The following is a 20,434-nucleotide window of genomic DNA, read 5'->3' as shown; positions in this document are numbered from 1 at the left end:
GAGATGTGCTTGAATATTACAGGATTCCAAAGTTAAGATGTTCTGAGTAGTATTTTGTTTGTAAGAGTAGGTGTACACACATACATACATACATACATACATACATACATACATAAAGGCATACACACATACATAATACATACCACCTGCATACCCAACTCTGTCTTTGGAAATTTAAATTGTAAGCAAATAAAGAGATGTCTTACATCTAGATAAAGAAAATAAAATATCTTATATACTCTATCTTCCAAGGCAGTAATAGAAAGACTCTAGTCAAAGAAAGGAAAGGATTAAAAATAATAGCCTAAGTAAGGTAAAGACACTTTTAGGCTGTCACTTGGTCAAAGACAGACTCTTTGGTCTTCCCATATGAAAAGGTGTTTTTTTCAGATACTTAGCATTACTGTCCTGCACATTCGCTTTCTTCCTTCCTCTGAGGACCAGCCTGGTAAACAGCCCCTCAGAAAATTCTCCTGCTCTTAGAATTGCAAAGATTAAAAGTATTCGCCTTTACGTTGCTCCTGAGTTTGGTCTTCTGGCCTGCTCCATACCAGCAGCAGCTTCCTCCTAAAGAACCAGAGAAGAATAAAAGCTGTAGGCTCTGTTTCTTAACAATTAAACTTTATTATACAACCCAACTAGCTTACACAAAAAGGAAAAAAGGTTAAAGGGAAAAAAGAGTGAACTTTCCGGTATCCGTTCCACGGGACAGGTCCTTAGGTGTCTCGCTGGCCTGCGTGCTGGTCCAGCCTGTTCGCTGACCCACATGAGCTCAAGCCGGGTCTGAACCTGTTGCTGCTCTCTCCTCCCCATCTGCCTGTGTTACATGGGAAGGGAGGTCTCCTTCTCCCATTGAGGGTCGATTAGAAAGACAATAGTCCAGGTGGAGTCCCCAGGTCTGCTTCCTGAATTCCAGGCCCAGGATGGCTCCACTCAGTCTGTCACAAAGTATTCATGGGGTGCACAAGGGTAAAGCCTGCCAAGACTGCTTTTACCTGTGACAAAGCTTATAGTCTTTCCCACAGAAAGCTCATGTGTGGTTCACAGAGCACTTCAAACTGACAGTGACTAGACAGTGGTCCTCAGCACTTGAAGGTTGATCTCTCCCTGCAAGCAGTGCATGACTCTGAGCCGCCTCTATGCTGTGTGAGAAGAGAACAGACCAATTGTGTAAGAAACAATGGGGAACCTCTTCCACGTCTGTGTAAATCTGCATAGCTGCAACACATCGCACTCATCTCTCCTGACATTCATATTACTTATCATATTAGAGTTACAATCCTCCAAATTTATCTAGGTTCATGGCAACATTTTGCCAGGTGAAATGGGGATTCCAAAATAAGATGGTGGTAGGAAATGGAAACAGCAGCAGGGAAGGAACCCCACAAGTGTTTTCAGTATCCAGTTGTGTCTCCAACAAAAACCTCGTCCCATCCAATCTTGTGCATAATAGGCTAAGTGAGAAACTGTGAGCCATATCTCCTGTTCTGCCATGTGATTTAATGGATATCTACATATGGTTTTTCATCTTCTGTCTTGACAATTAACTTGTTCACAAAGGCATTCTGGTCCTGTGCGTGGTGATGCATCATATCTAGCTCCGGGAAGCTTGGCTCATCCAATGCAGCTACTCTAAATATCTTGGGGCTATCCTTTACTGAAAACAAAGAGATCAAAGGTTTTTCCTTACAGATAGTATACCTCAAGTGTCTTGTGCCCACTTTAGTCCCCTTCATCCATGCAGACACTATTCAGTTCTTCATCTTAGCTCAAACATACTTCTTTGGGAATCTTGCCTTATGTTTCCCAGTTGAGGTCAGTATGGTATACAGTTTCTTTGATCCATGTTGCCTTTTTAAAAGACAGCCCATACTTTCAATTGTAAACCCGTTGTTATAGTAGTTTATACACTCTTGAGATAAATGAATCTACTTCTTCAGTTCTATTGGGAACCTTGGTCCAAATTACTCTCCCCTTTCTCATGAATTACTATCAAACTGAACCCCTTTAGACCCACCAAAGAACCGCTGTTTTTTCCTTCCTCTGTTTTCACTGAGAGCTCTCCTTTCCCTACCCTGACTCCTCCTCTTCTTTTGTGCCTTTTTTGTTAACCATAAAATGATAGTACACAGACTATATACATGGGTCAATAGCTACATTCATCTTATATAAAAATCAGACTTTAAAGCAATTACCCACACACATACACATACATCGCTACCAAATTACAAGATCCTCTTAGTTAGTGCCAAAATGCTAGATTTCACAGATGTTGTGTTTGTTCTTGTATTCTCTGACCTCCCAGCAAGTTTCAACTATGTTGAATTTCTGTATGTATGTTCCAACACACATCATTTTTTGTTGGTGGTAGAGCTTTTGATTTGGTTTGGGTGGGTTTTGTTTTGTTTTGTTTTTATGCCTGAGACAGGATGTCCTGGAACAGGTTGGCCTCAAACTCAGAGATCCACGTGCCTCTGCCTTTTGAGTGCTGGGATTAAAGGTGGGCACCAGTGCCAGCAACAAGCCTTTTTTTTTTTTCAGTTCCATCCTCCCGAGATGTTTCTTTGTTTTTCACAGTCTCTGCCTATGCAAGACCATTAAATGCAGGAATTTCCTTAGCCTCAGATCTGCCCCACCTCACTCTGCACTCTTGTGCTGGGGAATCCTACTCACATCTACAGCCTTAATACATTTAATAAATTTAAGCCTTAGCACAGGTTTCTCTGCTGTGCTCTAAACTCAAATTCCTCTAAGTGTCCTTTATTTGGATATTCTAAGGATACCACAACCTCAACGTGAATAGAAAGAGGTCTTGATCCACCATCTTTCCCTGCCTGAAATGAACCATCCTCTGATATTTTCTTTCAGGAAAGGTCCCACTGTCTCTTCTCTTTATGTAAGCTAGACACTTAGGATGAAGCTTGGCTGCTATCAGAACTCACAACAGCATTAACAGAATTTATTTTAACACTCATCCACATATACTTCATCCTTGCTTGCCACATACATACATATAATGTATCTACTTTTCTCTTCCTTCACTTCTGGTGCCTTGTTCTAAATTATCATCCCTTTGTACCTGAATCACTATGGTTGCACTATAGATTATGTACCATAGCCCTCTTCTCTAAACCTCTCCACAGAACACAGAGCCCATCTAGATTTCAAAACCCAGGCCTGGTGTTGTCACACATGCTTCCTCACTTAAAAACCGTCAGAGATTCTGCTTGGAAAAAAAGAGGGAACAACCTTACTATGGTCTTTAACTCCCATCATGGACCATTGCTGGGGCTACATCTTGTTGCATGCTTCTGTTTTTCTGGGCTCAGCCACACTGGCCTCCTCCCAGTTCCAGGAAAGTCGCATGCTGTCTCCGTTTTGAACATTTTCATAAGTGATGTTCCCTCTGCTTCCAACAGTCTCCCGACTCTCTCCCTGCTACACACATGTCACTGTTCCTAACCTTCCTAGGAACATCAATTTCTCTAATTGCATGCTTTCCCTTTAATAACACTGACATCGTTAGCAATTCTCAGTGTATTATCACTCTTGTTTGGTCAACATCTATCTGCCCCTGCAAGGTACAGAACATGCGACACAGTTCACTCAGTCCAGTCTCCAGAACCCATCAGAGTACCCAGAGCATCACAAACGATCCATAAATATCTGAAAGACAAATCCCACCGTTTCTGGTTTTCATCATAGTTTTCTAAGCTCAACAGCAAATATAGGTTGGAAAGTAACAACAGGGGTGAGCTGAAAGGACCGTTCAGATGAGATACCTCACAGCAGCTTACTTAGAAGAGACCACGATGATCGAGCTAATCCCGCAGATAAACAAGAACCCTTCACTACAGCCTGTTCTCCTAAGTCCAAGCTTATCACTTGCAATTCTTAAGGACACTGAGCTTTTTCCTCTCTTTTCTTTTGTTTCAGATATTCTAACAAAATCAAAAGGTTTTTGTCAACCAGGACAAAAGCAATCAGGATCCGAGTGCATTTGTATGTCTCCAGAAGAAGACTGTAGGTATGTATGAAACACTCCAAAGTGTGTTTGCAAAACAAGGAAATCAACCTCGTATAGCCAATTTAATGGAGAAGCTGACCGTGACACACAAACATGAGACATTAATTTGCACACAACTGAAACCCCTATGTTCAGTTGAATATGCATTTTCCTATTGGGATGGCATGCTCTTTTTAATTATTTATTTTATTTTTGAAATTATAATATAATTAGGCCATTTCCCTTCCACTTTTCTCCCTTCAAACTTTCTCATATATCCCTCCTGGGAGTCAGGTTTTTTTAAATTATGTCTCAGCCTGACTCCCTAAGTTGATGCTGCTTTTGTCTATTTAAACAGTCTAATTTTGTATTAAAAATTATTCTTGGCCATTTAAAACTTTCAAACTCAACCGTGTCAAAGTCTTCCCTTTCTTACTGAGTATAGTTGAAGGTAGTAAGTCCAATAAGTTATAGTAGAAAGTATCATTAGTGTGGAGTACACACACACACCACATACACACATACAAACATATATACTCATTATATACAAACGTACACTCACATACCACACACATACATATATACATATGCCACACACATACACAACACACACACCATACAAACATACACACACACCACACACAAACATGTACACATCCCACAGACACATACACACATGCATACACCACACACACACACACACACACACACACATTATTTCTTTCACTTTGAAGCAGAAAGCATAGAGAAGAAAAATAGGTGTTCCCAGGTGATGTCCATATTGCTTCTTAATTTTAAGGACTCATCTCAGCTGAATATAAAAGAAATCCCAAGTAGCATTCCTTGATAAAACTTTATTTGCTCACAAAAATGGTGAGCAAAGCATGGTAGTCGTGGTGGTTTGATTGAGAATGCCCTCAACAGCTCAGATATTTGAATACTTGGGCCCCAGTTTGTGGAACTGTTCAGGAAAGATTAAGAGATTTGATCTTATTGAAGAAGGTTTGTCACTGGGGGCAGGCTTTGGGGTTCCAAAAGCCCACACCATTTCCAGTTAGCTCTCTCTGTTTCACTCTTCTGGATCAAGATGTGAGCTCTCGGCTACTGCTCCAGGACCATGCCTGCCTGCATGCTGCCTATCATGGTGGCCATGACTCTAACCTTCTTGAACAGTTAGTCCCAAATTAAACTCTTTTTAAAAATAAGCTTTATTGGTCTTGGTGTTTTATCACAGCAGTAGAAAAGTAACTAATGTATCTGTCTCTCATTTCAAGTAAGACAGAAACTCCTGCCTTTTATATGTTTTGCCACCTTAAAATTATCTCATGGTCTGAGATTGATTACTCTGCTAGAGCAAGAAGGAAGACTACAAGTGAAAACATTTTTGTTTTGTTTAGTTCTGTCTTACTGGAAAATCCACCACTTCTTTCATCTTATTAACTTTCTCTGAATAAAATTAGACTCAGTTCCTGAGATAGTAACAGGAAGAATATTGTAAGATAAACTTGTAACAGACTACACACTATTGTATCACTTTTAACACTCATTAGATCTCAGGCTCCTCCGAACAAATCTGAGTTCACATTTATAAGTGCTAGGTCTCCATCACTTGAGGGTGAGCATTGTGGGTCTTCTTCTCTATAATCCCACCAACACCTATCAGCCCAAAGATGGCTCTACTTAAGCTCCTTAGATTTTTTCCACAAATGGCTTTTTCCTTTTGGAGTTCTGTTCCTGGCGATTGCTGGAAAGAACTCACAGTAGCCACAGTGTCCTTTCAATAGGGAAAGCTTCCTTCTGTGCCTGTGCAGTACCAAATCTTACGCACATACACTACCTCCTGAGAGCCCATCACAGCTGCACTGAATCCTCCAGTCCTTCCCATCCCAATCAATTCCCTTTATTAGGAGTGAAGGTGTTGAGAGTGGCTATCCCACGCCTTATTTCCTCTGAACAGAGAAAGTAGCCTTTTGTTCCAGGAGATAAGCTCTACTTTCTGAAAAGATGGTACACACTGGTGCCCTGACTGTTACATCTGAGGAAGAATTCAGATTTGCAGTAAGCAAAGAAGTTTGTCCTCTCAGTGAAGAGAAAAACCAATCTTGCATTACGTTCATAGTAGCAGGGTTCGTCCTCATCTCTGGAGATGAAGCCAAGGAATGATTCACAGCCTCGTGCTGCACAGCACAGCACAAACACATTTAAAATGATATAGTGATAGAGATACTGAGCGGCTTGTGCAAAACTAGTGCAGCAGTTAATTAGTATTTTAGAATTGCAATGAGATCCTGGGCTACGTTGACAAGGATAAGCCAAAACCACACTTGATATCGGTAGAAAACAGAAAGAATATAACTCTGATGGAAGTTGGCTAGAAAACAATCTTAAGAGTGTAGGAATTCAACTGATATAGTTGGCAGGCAATAAAAAGTTACTTAGGGACATGGGATAATAAAACATGGAAGTTGGTTGGAGTTAATCACAGACGATCTTGGTTACTCAGTTGATCGGACTTGAGTCAGTTGCAAGCACTAACAAGATTGAGATGGAAGTTAAAAAAGATGAGTTTTAGAAACAAGACAAGATTGGGAGGGGGCTTGGAAGGAGAGACACTGACAGTGGGAAGAAACTGGTGAAGAAAACTTGAGTAGCGAGTCATCTATACATGTCCTCTGTAGTATCCTGCCCTCAGTCATAGCACTTGCTTCTTCCCTTGCACAGCGATTACTCAGAAGATCTCTGTATATTTGATGTGGGATCCAGCCAGTACTCCACTTCATCTGCTTGCAAATTTTTGGCTGAAAAATGTTTGAACAACAACCAGTTCCACTTTGTACATACTGGTTCCTGCCAAGAAGGCCCACAGTTAGAATGGGGTCTCGAGAGGCTGAAGCTTGCATTGAACAGCACACAGAGGGTGGCCTGTGGCTATAACACCTGCTATGACTGGGAAAAATGTTCAGGTAAGCTACTGTGGTGAATATATAGACAAATGCTCTCGCTCAGTTCTCCTCAGACGACATGATGTGTTTCCTGCACATCTGTACCACATGTTTATATGTATATTACTTTATGTAACCTGACTTTAATCAAAAGTTATTTGTTTTTTCCTAAAACTTTAATGACCTAAACAAAAAAAAGTTAAAAGATAACCAACCACAATTTTAAAGTAACCGCCTTAATAATTCAGGTGTATATCTTTCCAGTCTTGCCCTACTCTCGTGGACAGTGTTATCCTTAGATCCCAGTAAGATAGTGGTTCTGAACATGTGGGTCATGGTCCTCTTGTGGGTCAAACAACCTTTTCACAGGGGTTGTCTAAGACTGTCAGAAAGCCCAGATATTTCATCACGATTCATAAGAGCAAAAATACAGTTATGAAGCAGTAGTATAGTTGGGGGTCACCACAACATTGAGGAACAGTATGGAAAGGCCACAGCAATAAGAAGGTTGGGGGCCAGTGCATCAAGAGAACACTGCTCTGCTCTCCAGCTTCCAGCAGCCCCTTCCATAGCCCAGCTGAAGAGTCTTCATGTGAATTATCTCATTGTTCTCTGTTCGTTGGTACTCAGCTGAGCCAATGGTGCTATCTAATAAGATGGGTTTAAATATGGATATCAACTGCTGAAATTTTTTCCTCAGATTTCTTTAATTCCTCTACTAGTAAACTGGCAGGCACTATGCAGGACTGGTAGTATTATTCAGACATCCTGAGCCCACGTTCAGGGTTCCACTGGACTTGAGCACGGTTTTCCCCTATGGAACAATTTTTGATCTTCTACTGCTCTTTCTCTTTCTCACTGTGAGGTCAACTAGACGTCCACAAAAAAAAAAAAAAATCTGTGACCCATCAGATAGTGTCCTTTCTCACCCAGAGGTAGATATTCATTCTCAGAGCACAGCTTAGGGAGTAAATGATTCCTATTGGCCAGAAAGGACTATTTGCTCAAAATTGCTTGAAATTGAACTACCAATATTGTACTGACATTCTCACTCATTTGAGTCACTATAAAGAGAGCCAGTTCCACAAAAAAAAATTGTCCCTTGTGCCTCACACATCTCAGGTGTTGCAGTGCATATAATACCCATTCACAAAAGATAAGAGGGGAACACATTTTATATAATACTTTATAAACTGTGTTCATTTATATAGCATGATATAAATATAACTTTCTATTCCTGATATTATTCTCATATAATTTTTAATGTCTACAAATGTCCATGTGCAAATATTAAACATGATTTACTTATCCAGTGTTTAATTAGATTAATTTTTCCATGGTATGTTGGTATTATACACAGTATTAATTTATTTATGACAGATAAATTTATCAGAAAGGATTTTATTAATCTTAAATTATTTTTTTAACATATGCCTTAGAAAATGAAACTTAAAGGTGAGTAATATTTGATGATGTTTTTATTTATACATTGACAATTCCTTACAGTATGCTTTTATCATATTCTTCCTCTTCCCCAAACTCCTCCCAAATCCGCTTCATAAATAATATTTTTAAAACACAAAATGGTAGCTGACACAATGCATTAACCTGCTTTCCAGAAGTGTTTTTGTGCTGATATGTTCCACTTTATCACAAGTGCTACTCACCCACTGACACTGTCACCAAGCCTTGTAGTTGTCACTTCTCTATTACCTGTCAATTTAGTCTTAAGATGTGGCATTGCCTTCAAGTTCTCCTTAAGTGCATTGCTGTTGGCATCACACATGTGAACTGAAAGGACGCAGAGTCCTTGTGACACTGCATTCACTCCAGAAAACCATCTGCCCCTGAAGTGGACCATTTCACACAATTTATAAAAAAAACAGTTAGAGATTAGGATTTAACAGAATCAAATAGGCATCCAGATTCCCCTTATGGCACATTTTCAAGAAATGTACCTGAAATTTGGAAATAAAGCACACAGTGGGAACCTGTGGCATTGTTCCAACTAAAACTACCTTCTAAGTATCTCCTTTCAGTTCCCAGACCAAGGTTCTCCATCTCTGAGAGAAGGGGAAACATCTTACCCAAGTCCACACTCCTGCTGATCAGTTTAAAACTGATGACCAAAGTCATCATCTTTGGTAGGCGACAGGCTGTGCGCATGGCAGGGAAGATGGGGTCGTTTGATGGAGCCCTCACTCAGGAGAATAGAATACCTCCATTCCCCACCTGAACAGGGCAGTCCCACACAAGACACACAAAACAGGGCCCCATTTTATGCATCGCCCAGCTCTGGTCATAGGAAATCTCATATAGATAAAGCCTATAATAGCCATAGTTTAGCTGTTTGGCCACTGACATAAACCATCTGACATCTCTCTCAGAAACCATATGAGGTAGAAAAGAGCTGCAAGTATTACACAGAATCCTATCTATATTTAAATACCAACATTTTCACTGAGAAATGTAATACAAGGATATTATTGTCAGAAATAGAGAGAGAGCTTGTCATGGACGCTCAACATGCAATCCCAGGGCTTGAAATACTGATGCAGGGGGATTTGATGAATTCAAGACCAACCAGGGCTTAATGGTGGTTCCCAAACCAAACTAGGCTACGGTGTGAGACTCAGTCTCAAAATTCCTCCTACCAAAAGAAAAATAAGTAAAATGGATTTGGACAACCAGATGATCTTTTAAATGACCTCTGACCTTTTTAAACGGATAAGACAGGATTTAGAGAGATGTTTAAGGTCATCTCGCTTTCTTCCTTCTAAAGAAGGAAGGTCTTTATGGAATTTTTCCTTTAAAAAGATTTTGTTTTATTAATTTTCCATGAATTATTCTTTTCGAATTACATGACTTGAAAATAATTGCTGCAATACAACTTCGTCAATACATTTTTTTTACTAGTATCCTGTCACTGATTGTCCACAGACTGTATGAACAGAAGTTCTTTTTTAAAAAAGAAATAGTAAAAAGTTTGGATATTTAATCAGTATTGCTCAAATTAATGGAGTGTTTACAGGTAATCAAGCTAATTCTTGAGCATTTCTTAATAAAAAAATTTACTTATATAATTAAAAGAATAATTTTGGTTCTATACATAGTCAAGTAACTAAAAGCACTTCAGAATAACTTTCTATTTTTATTTATTCTTTGGTAACCTTGTACATGTGTACGATGTATCTTCACCATATGCAAGTCACACTCCCCCCTCACTCTCCTTAGCCATCCTCCCAGTGTCGCCCCTCATACTCCCGTGTCTCATCATCATCATTGTTGTCGTCATCCACAGCCCCCTGACTAGCTCCTGCTTCCTGCATTGTTGTGGGACCATCCACCTGCACGGGGCAGCCTACCAACAGCTACACACAACAGAAAAAAGGAGTCTCCTTCGCCCAGCAGGCCAACACTTTCCAATAGCTCCTTATCTCAGGAGCCGCTCTCCCTTTTGACTGGCTTGTTTCATGTCTGTCTTAATGCGGCACCTAGAGCTGCCCTGAGCTTATGAGTGCAATGGCCACAGCGTTTTCAGAAGACAGAATCTCACAGCACTCCTCTCCACTCTTACGTTCTTTCCATCCTCTCTTCTTTGATAGTCCCTGAGCCTTCTGGGTGGGATGATATAAATGTCGTATTTAGGAGTGAGAATTCAAAGTGTCCAATACTCAGCACTTTTATCTACTATTATTCTCTATATTGACTGTGCATGGCAAAAAGAGGCTTCCTGGTCGAAGGTTAAGAGCAGCACTAACCTATGGGTGTAAAAATAAATATTTAGAAGTCAGTTTGACAATCTGTGCACTTAACAAAACAACACCAGGGATAAAATACACACACACACACACACACACACACACACACACACACACACACACACATACACACACACACTGCTCCTTAAAGCTATGACCTTCCCAGCTATAGGCTTTTAACCACATTTAGAATAGGAGGCATGAAATAACTCCTGTGGATTAGGCCTCATATCCAATCAGAACGAAGCCAATTACTTCTCTGCCAGTATTTTTTGTGTGGTTTTTGGAGATGTGGTTTCTCTGTATAATAGCCTTGGCTGTCCTAGATTAACTTTATAGACTAGGCTGGCCTCAAACTCACAACAATCTGCCTGCATCTGCCTCCCAAGTGCTGTGATTAAAGGCATGCGCTGCTGCCACCACCACCCAGCTCTCTTCCAGTCTCTAACTGTTCAAAAGTCAGTATCACAGCAAATTACACTGGGAGTGGCACTATCAAATAGCACAAACTAGTGCACTTAGAAAGAAAGAGAATTTTAGAAATATATTTTATACCCAACCTACTCACTGCAAGTTATGGTCCTGGTAATACTAAGTTGAATTGAGTGCCATCTTGCTTAAACTATATTAGTGCTTTCAGTGTGCTCTTTGCTACTCCTTTCCTTCCCTATCTAAAATTACTTCTTAAAAAAAGAGTCTAAAGTGAAATATCAACATGGTAAGATGTTCTCTTTTGAAAACTTCAAAAAGAAATGGCTCCCTTAGGGAGTCTTTTTTTATGGATATAAAATCTTCTGTCTGAATTTCAAAAATATCCACTACCAACCAACCAACAGGAAGGGAAGTTCATTCAGCAAAAAACCATTTGGCATCCCAGTTGTGGAGATTTCTGAACAGTCTAGCGAAGAGGCAGAACATAAAGGACTGTTTCCCCCGGATTTTGCAGAGTCCTTGGAGAACTTACATTAAACTATTCCTGCATGACTCACCTTAGTGCAAAGCAGTATGATGAGAACTGTGAGACAGAGGGGAGTCTTCTGACCTGGATTTTCTGAGAGCACAAATGTGAGAACTGAGTGCTAAAGGATTCTCTGCTAGACAGGGAGGGAATGGCTCTTAGGTGCTGAAAAGAAACAGACTTGGTGCACGTAAGTCATAATGACACAGAGAGTGGTGATGGTGCCTTCCGAAAACCTGAGAAGTGTTTTTTATGCAAGGTGGAACAATCTCTTGGCCTTCTCCAACTCCATTCCTTCTGACAGTGAACGAGATTTTCTCAGTATTATCACCTTTTCCAGTTGGCTACAAACTAGCTATAATATGCAAGTTCCAAGTTCAAGAAGTCACTCTCCCTGTAATCCCAGGGAGAGTGTAATCCCTCTGTAGAGAGCAATTCAGAAAGACACCTGATGGCAACCTCTGTCCTACACACACACACACACACACACACACACACACACACACACACGAACAAAATAAAAAAGAAGACCATTTCCTGAACACAATATTTGTATGAATTATGCAATGCTTAAATGTCCCAAAACCAGCTCTCATAGGAGACTCACCCAAATTCACTATTTATTAAAAATAAAGACCACAGGTCCAACCAAGTAATATTCAAGTATGAAAAGAGTAAATATGACATAAGGTAATAGCAACATGCTGAGGCTTGTGGGTCACTTATAATATCTGCCCCTACCAGATACTAGGGATTCAATAAAGTACGTAAAATGCTTGGCATAATGTATTGTTTCAGAGCTCATGTCCAATAAATAATAACTATGATGTTAATAAGAAGTGCTCAGAGAAAAGGACAGGACAGATCACAGACTTTGTATAATGGTTTAACAGAGCAAGTAAGAGAAGTAGCTCAAATCCTGTTTGGATGTGGACCATGAGGCAGAGAAGAGGTCAGACGGCCCAGTTCTGGAATCATGCTAGCTTAGGAGAACATTCTGTTGTCTTAAATTCTTATTTCCCATCCTGCAACTGTTGGGTACTTTCAGACGTCACTCTAGTTTCAGCTTTCTCTTCATTGCCATCAAAGAACTCAGTACTATGGAGAAGGGTTAAGTGAAACCAAGCCCCCAAAGGATTGTCTGCGATGACTCACACTGTCTCTTTCATTGCAGCCCACACTTCCAACTGTGTCTGCCTGTTGCCCACACAGTGCTCCAAGGATGAAAATCAACTCTACTGTGTCAAAATGGGATCTTCAACACGTGGGAAAACAGTAAACATCTGCACAGTGGGAGCCGTAAGGTGTGCAAACAGAAAGGTGGAAATACTGAACCCTGGGAGGTGTTTGGATTAGCATAGTTACTGAAAAATGAATTTACTATTTAAAAGCAATGCCTTCAAAAGCAGGAAGGGGCAGAAAGACAGGAGGTGAGGAAAGGGAATGGATAGAAACGCATCTGTTCGTGGATGCCAAGACATACTTTGTATGATAACCTAAGAAATAATTTTTTAAAGTCATTATGTAAAGAGTAAACTGTCATAACCATAAACTGTTGGACAAAATTCTTTTGTGTTGTCTTCATATTATTACCCTCCCAATAATTCCGCCATTTGATCACCCCCATGTAATGCTACCATAAGTTGTCTTGTGTCATAGTTCTGAGCCAAAATGTTTGTATCAATCTGGTAAATTGTCCTACATTACACGAAGTACACTGGGACTTAAGAGGCCCTTTGAAGCCTATGACAAACATTATCCTCACAATTAAAAATAATAAAAATCCTTAACATGTTTTGAGTAGATAGATAAGCAGAATGCTGCAGAGTCCATGATACACATTACAAAGAGCCAAACTTCACATATTCATTTCACAAATAATCCATCAGTTTCCTCAATGGGGCTCCCACTTCAGCGAAGGAGGCTGTGAGCCCCAGCCACCTGATAGAAATCCTCCTACACTTTGCATATTAAATGCAGCCCAACCTCCTTTCATTAATCGTAAAATGTTGACAACATCTAAAAATCTCATAATATGAAATGAGAAAAATGAGGAAGAAAGAACCCTTGAGAAAATGTATTTTCCTAGTGCAATTAAGTTGAGTGGGACGTCTCCCATAGCACGCCCCGCTTCCTCCCACTCACGCCACCCACTCGCTTCCGGCAGTGAGAGAGGGAAAGGCTTGTATGTCTCCTGCCTTCAGCATTCTTGACACAACTGAAGAATGGGGCGCATTAAATAGGACTGCATCCTAAAGAGAGCCAGCTGCAAGAGTCAAGAAACTTCTTCAAAGCTTACTCCGGTCAGCCATTATCGGTTTTCCTCTGCATCCCATAACTCTCCACTAGGAAAAGATCTCAGAGAGAAAAGGAACCCAGTCGCGGAGGGAGGATGGCCTTTTAGCATATGTATGCAGTATCCACAGTGGGTGTGCTAGTCCCCTCCTCTCTTCTGGATGAAAGAGGAAGAATGTAAAAAAATATCTACCCCCAGCCGTATGACCAAAGCCACCAGGGCCAGGGGCCATCTTAAATCATTTTCCGTGGATAGAAAGAATCACTTTAACAAAAAGAAAACTGTCAGCCAGGCATGGTGGTGCATGCCTTTAATCCCAGCACTTGGGAGGCAGAGGCAGGTGGATCTCTGTGAGTTCAAGGCCAGCCTGGTCTAAAAAGCAAGCCTAGGACAGCCAAGGCTACACAGAGAAACCCTGTCTTGAAAAACCAAGAGAAAGAAAGAAAGAAAGAGAGAGAGAGAGAGAGAGAGAGAGAGAAAGAAAGAAAGAAAGAAAAAACTGTTTGCCTGCCTTGGACAGTAGAGAGCAGACAGCCGGCTGCAATCACTTACTGGGTCACATAGGGGCATGGGGTGGTATAAGGCAGCTCAGACAGTGGGGGTACCACAGTTGTGGTCGGAAGTGATCCAGTGCTGACAGACAGCAGCGGTCAGGAGCATTTAGCTAAGCCATTAAGGCCTTCTGAAAAGGACTTTCGGCTTCTGTTTCCTAGAACAAGCAAGCCCGGGTGGGGTTGAGTCATTGCCGTCAGGACCGCCACTTTGGGAGCCCTGGTGCAAGCCATGGAAGATCAGCACTGCTGCTGGGGATGAGGTTTCTAAGAGGGTCTTGAAGGTGCTGGTCCATGCTGCAGCACATCCCACTTCTGTGGCAGTGGTCACAGGTGACGTTAGGTTATGAAATGAACATCAGCTGTAAGACAGAAGACCAAAACAGAGCCAATTTTTAAAAATAGAAAGTGACTGGATATCTATGTGATCTGTCCCAGACTTAAGTAATGGGAACAGAAATAAATTTGACAGAAGACAGTGAAAGCTGGGGCTGTCAAAAGCAAGGGCTACAAACTTATTGGCTAAAACAACAAGCATCTGTTCTCTGACAGTTCTGCAGGTTAGAAATCAGAAGGACGATGTCTTAAGGACCAGTTCACTCCGAAACCTAAGATCCTTCCTTACCTCTGCCAGCTTCCAATAATTGCCAGCCACCCTTGACGTTCTTTGGTTGAAGGATGCACTGACTCGATCACCACACAGCCCTACCCAACCCTTCTTACTGCACGTGCCTGGATCCAACTCACCCTCTTCTGGGACTCCTTTGGGCACCTGCAATTCACATGTACAAACTTGCACAGAGACGCACATGCATAAGGATAAATCTTTTTAAAGTACTTGCTCTTTGTCGTCCATAGCTAATCAAAGATCGCACCAGCAATAACCTTTTTTTGATTGAAAACCAGTCACACTTGCTTTAAAGTACTGCTCTGTTCCTTGTAGCAATCTTCCCTTTTAATTACGAGTTGGTTTTTTACCTCTCCAGTTACTTTTGTCTCCACGAACCTTTTTAGTGCACTAACCCATTAAAGTCTGCATTAATCTAATTTGCATACCATTTACCAGTTGAATTCTTCACACTCTGATATTAATATTAATACAGCAATTTAGTACAATAGGTGTTAAGAGGTAGTAATAAAATTACCGTCAGGAAGCAGAAAGCAGCACCAGAGTGTATTAAATACCTCGAATTTAGATTGGCCATCTCCAACTCTGTCCTAGAAGATTCAATAAAAACTTGATCAAAGATAAGAGGCTGATCTTCCAAGGCTAATAGCAATGGGTACTTCTGTGTGCCTGAAATTGAAGCAGGCCTCTTCAAATATAGATTTTAAGTTTGTTGATTCTGGAATATGTTTACAAAATAAGTGAACTCCCCCACTTTAAAGGACTGTATGAACTTGTCAAGGTTCCTGTAGGAACGTGGTCTAACAATTCCAGTACTCTAGAGGCAGGAAGTTTCAACTTAGCTAAAGGGTTTCTCTTTCAATCTTCAGTAAAGATCTCAGTATTTTAGGTGGTTTGTTCTTCCTCCTTTCCACAAAAGACTTCCACTGCACTCAGTGCTGCTAACTTCGAAGGTTGAGTCTCTGTTGTTTCCAAGAGATCAACCACAAGCTACGCCTCATCCATGTCCTTGTGTAAATCCTAACCCTCAGTGAGAATCTGAAGGATTGTGATGACTCTAGTTGCTTTTGAATGCCAAAGTGCCTGAAGCTTGATTAACTGGGTTCCAGGTGGCCGGCTTCCTCTCGGGTGACCTTTGTTGTTTTGGAACACACTGCAAGTGGAATCAATGAGGCATCCTACTTCTAACCAAACAAACAGCCTGCAAAATCAGAGTCCTACCCAGTCTCTCTATGCATGTGAGACAGGCCACTGCTTGCCTATTTGTCTTCTTGACAAGTCCTGGCTGCACGGTTTTAGCTCCACATGTCCACTGTCAATTAGTGGAGGGAGAAGTCACCAATCAAGGGGCTCCAGGGAACAGATGGTACACAGAAAGTCATACAGAGATTTATATCAACGATGTTTGTCATGACATTATTTATAATAGCAAGCAACGACAGATCTTAAATATCCAATAATAAACGATGGTCATGCCAGATGACAGCAAAGTATGAGGTCACTGATATCTTTTTAAAATCGCTTTAATAAGCATGATAAGAACTTAAAAAGCAGACTATGAAACTTCTGTGTATATAAATGGCTTTTAACCAGGCACATACTTGTAATCTCATCACTTAGGGGATAGAGGCAGGGGAAATGGAGGTTCAAGGTCATTCTCAGCTATATAGTAAGTTTAAGACCAAACTGAACCCCCTAAGACCTTTTCTCAAACAAAACAAAAATAAAATGAAATAAAACCATGCCTAGAAAAATAATGACTAGGAAAACAAGTATTGTTAAAATGTAGTGTAAGTTTTATTGGCCTCTATTCTAGTGCAGTCTATTTTTTTTTCTTCTAGATTTTATCCAAATGGCATGAATTTTTTTAGCTGGATGTGAAAATTCATTTTTACCTTCTTTTTTTGTGAGAACAGATAGTTAATTCTTCTGTGTACCCAGACTGATAGCTTGGAGAGTACAAGCTTCCCTCATCTGAATTTACTCAGCATGAGACATGTTTTGCAGTTTTTAGCCAAACTTGTGAGCCTCACTTTCATTCATTCATTCATTGATTTCCAAGCATATTCTAAATTCCTGCTAAGTCACAAGAGTTAACTTTATAATCATGCAGATATTAGAGATGAACCTAAAGGTTAATGTAGAGATTCTGAGGGCACATTTAAACCACTATTGTATACAGTAGGAAGCAGTGAGTGACTATTATGTATTATAAATACGAATAATGTCATATAGAAGTTAAAAATTTTATACTAACCAGTTGAGTTTAATGATCAAGCCTAGGAGCTGGGAGGATTGCCTGGCCATTAAGGTTCTTGCCACTCAAACATGAGTTCAGAATTTGGATCCTTAGCACTCACATAAAAAAACAGAGTATATATACTCTATCTATAATCCAGACAAAAGGATTTCTGGACCTTGCTAGCTAATCAGTCTGGCTGAATCAGTGACCTCGGGATTCAATGAGAGACCCCAGTGGAGAGTGATAAAGGAAGACATCCATTGTCCACCTCCAGTTTTCACACAGATGCACATGCACCCATGTATACATGAACACACATATAAACGTACACACAAACTCCAGGCCTAAACCTCAACATTGATAACAAATCATGAGTGGCTGTTTGCTTAAATAAACCTATCCTATGACCAGTTTCTTCAGGCAAAAGTAATAAAAATAAGACAGAACAGCAGCCCACTTCTCCTTCTGGAATGTGGCTGTGGAGAGAGAGACAGAGACAGAGACAGAGACAGAGAGACAAAGAGGGAGGGAGGGAGGGAGGGAGGGAGGGAGAGAGAGAGAGAGAGAGAGAGAGAGAGAGAGAGAGAGAGAGAGAGAGAGAGAGAGAGAGAGAGAGAAGAGGAATCGAGCTTCTGGACAGAGTTGGCAAGGAGACTCTCCCATAGTCATCCACCCTGTTTCATGCTGAGATGGCAGGTGTTCCATCATTCTATGACCCTTGGTCACTAATGTGAACTAAGCCCCGACCTCTGTGGAATTTCTGTGGATATGTGGAATGGGCAAAAGGAAAAACAAAAACAAAACAAACAAAACAAAAAGAATTGCAGTGACCAACAACAGTTTCTTGTTTTCAGCTGCTGAAATGTAATGCTTTGTTATGTCTTCACCTAGCCTACCTGTGTGATATTAGCTATGTGTTCAGCAAATGCCATGATGCCATAAAAAGATGATCTCTTCACTCCTCAGATTGTGTTCTGGAATACTGTGTCTTCTCTTGGCCTTGCTGAGAACGGGAACTGATGCTCCTTAACATGGCCTGTAATCAGGGAAAAATAGAAAAATGAATTCAAAATTGAATAAAGGCATAATGATATTTCATTTTAAGTATATGTTGAATTTCATCCATCAACTCATAGTGAAATTGATTAGAAGAATTAAAATACAATGGTGAAATAAAGCCTTGTATTGAGAATTTACCAGATAAGACAGAAAGGAAAAGAAAGACACAAATTGTTGAACACTTTTCTTGGAAACTATCAGATTTAAATATTATTATGAAATCTTGGAAATGTTTATTGTTTTTACAAGCATTGTAGAGTTAATTAAATTTGTTTAATATATTTTGATTACCAAATTATTGTCTAAGCATGTTTTATGCTGAATGCTTACCAAACTGAATTCTAAAGAACTCTGGAATTCGTTTACTATAATGTAGAAGAGGAGTTTTTATTCTAATTTCCAATGGTGTGGTAGAGCTTACAATCTAATATATCTGCAATAGCTAGTAGTATTTAGATTCCTGTCTTCTCCAACTCCATTCACCACCACCCCCATTGAATGACCATCATTAAGGAGAGAGTATTGCCAATCTCTGCCCTAGACCCAGTGAGTGAATATAAACTGATTCCAGGCAGTCAACAAGGCCCCATCTCCCTGCCCATATGGCTTAGACAAGTGTGTATGCTGACATTGACTCAGATGAGGGGCTTCATCTGGAGGACATCTAAGAAGCATTTTCTCATTCGGTTTTTTTTTTAATTGGCAAAATTTACTCTTTACTTTATCGATTGAATTTACTTATACTCAAAGATACCTTAGTTCAGAAGTAACTGTTTTTAACAGCACATACCTTGTTTTTAAACTGACTATACACATTACATATGACAAGTTATATTAATACTTCAGAGGCTGCGGATTTAAAAAAAGAGACTGAAGTTTTTGCTTATTCACAGAAAACTTGGTACCCTGAATGGCACAGTAAACATCCAATGACACTGAGGCTTCTATAACATGAAGAATGCAAAGACACACAGAGAAGTTCATATGTGTTAACAAAAAGACATGAGTTATCAACTATTTTAACAAAGAAGTCTCCAAATACTCACAGATTCCAAGACTGTGAAACACCTGATGTTGCATCTTTCTTTCAACAGCATGAAGCAGAAAGAAGCAACCTATTTCAATGTTCTCACTCCAAATTCCTGATTCACAGAACCCACAAGAAGGGCAAAGTAGCTGTTGCTTTATACTAGTGAGTTTAAATTGGCAAGTTATATAGCAATAGATAACTGAAAGTAGTTCTGTAGTGAGTATTTGTTCTTAGGATACATATAATGCAGTTAATATGTGTAAGTCAAAGGAATAGCATACCCATCTCATACTCGAATGGCTCAGAGAAAAATATATTATGTAAATAAACACAAAAAGTATGTGTGTGTGTGCATGCATCTACATTCACACACACATACACACAAACAAAACAAACAGACAGAGAGAAGTTGTGAAATATGAATCCATCCACCATGATTTTTAAAAATGTTTTGTAAGTTAAAAAGTATCGAGTAATAAGTTAAAACGAGAGCCCATGGCTTTTCCATCATAATGTGGATAGAATGCCATATCCATGGAAAAAAGCACAACTAACAACCTGAACCAATATCCAATTTCTGCTAAGCCAGGTGGTATAAACTACATAATTCCATCTCTATACACCACTCTTCTTCTAAAAAGAATATAATCAGAGTAACATAAGGTTTGTTTTTTATCTTATGTAACTGACCAGAATCATAAAAACTCTGTGATTTTATACAGAATATACGATATGTTTTAATAAGTACTTACTTTTTCTTGGAGTGGGGGGGAGAAATGGCTTTGCAGCTGCAAGACACAATCACAGCTATAGATTACAATATTTGTTTATTTAATTGGTTAGAGACTGATAGGCACCCAATAAACTGGGTAAAGTTAGACCTGGAACACCCAGCCCTAAATCGGGTGTCTCCACCAAATCCTTCCCATCAGGAATCAGGGAACCCTGAGGAAGAGGAGGC

At 40.1% G+C, this 20,434-nt stretch overlaps 1 protein-coding gene across 4 annotated transcripts in view; it reads left to right on the top strand.

The window, feature by feature from the left end:
• C6 (complement C6) overlaps nucleotides 1-13,471 on the top strand; it is a 77,865-nt gene extending 64,394 nt beyond the window's left edge. For 3 of the 4 annotated variants that reach the window (XM_084783546.1, XM_084783548.1, XM_084783547.1), the window contains 3 exons: nucleotides 3,937-4,027; nucleotides 6,728-6,969; nucleotides 12,842-13,471. In XM_084783546.1, the coding sequence (XP_084639672.1) occupies nucleotides 3,937-4,027; nucleotides 6,728-6,969; nucleotides 12,842-13,023 (515 nt within the window). In that variant the 3' untranslated portion in view covers nucleotides 13,024-13,471. The remainder of the gene's footprint in view (nucleotides 1-3,936; nucleotides 4,028-6,727; nucleotides 6,970-12,841) is intronic. The other variant, XM_084783549.1, reaches the window with a different exon arrangement.
• Nucleotides 13,472-20,434: the final 6,963 nt, after the last annotated feature.

The sequence above is a fragment of the Acomys minous genome (assembly GCF_964271855.1).
Source record: "Acomys minous genome assembly, chromosome: 5".
In the NCBI taxonomy this organism is placed as follows: Eukaryota; Metazoa; Chordata; class Mammalia; order Rodentia; family Muridae; genus Acomys; species Acomys minous.
The sequence above is the reverse complement of the archived record's forward strand: the minus strand, read 5'-3'. Positions and strand labels throughout refer to the sequence as shown.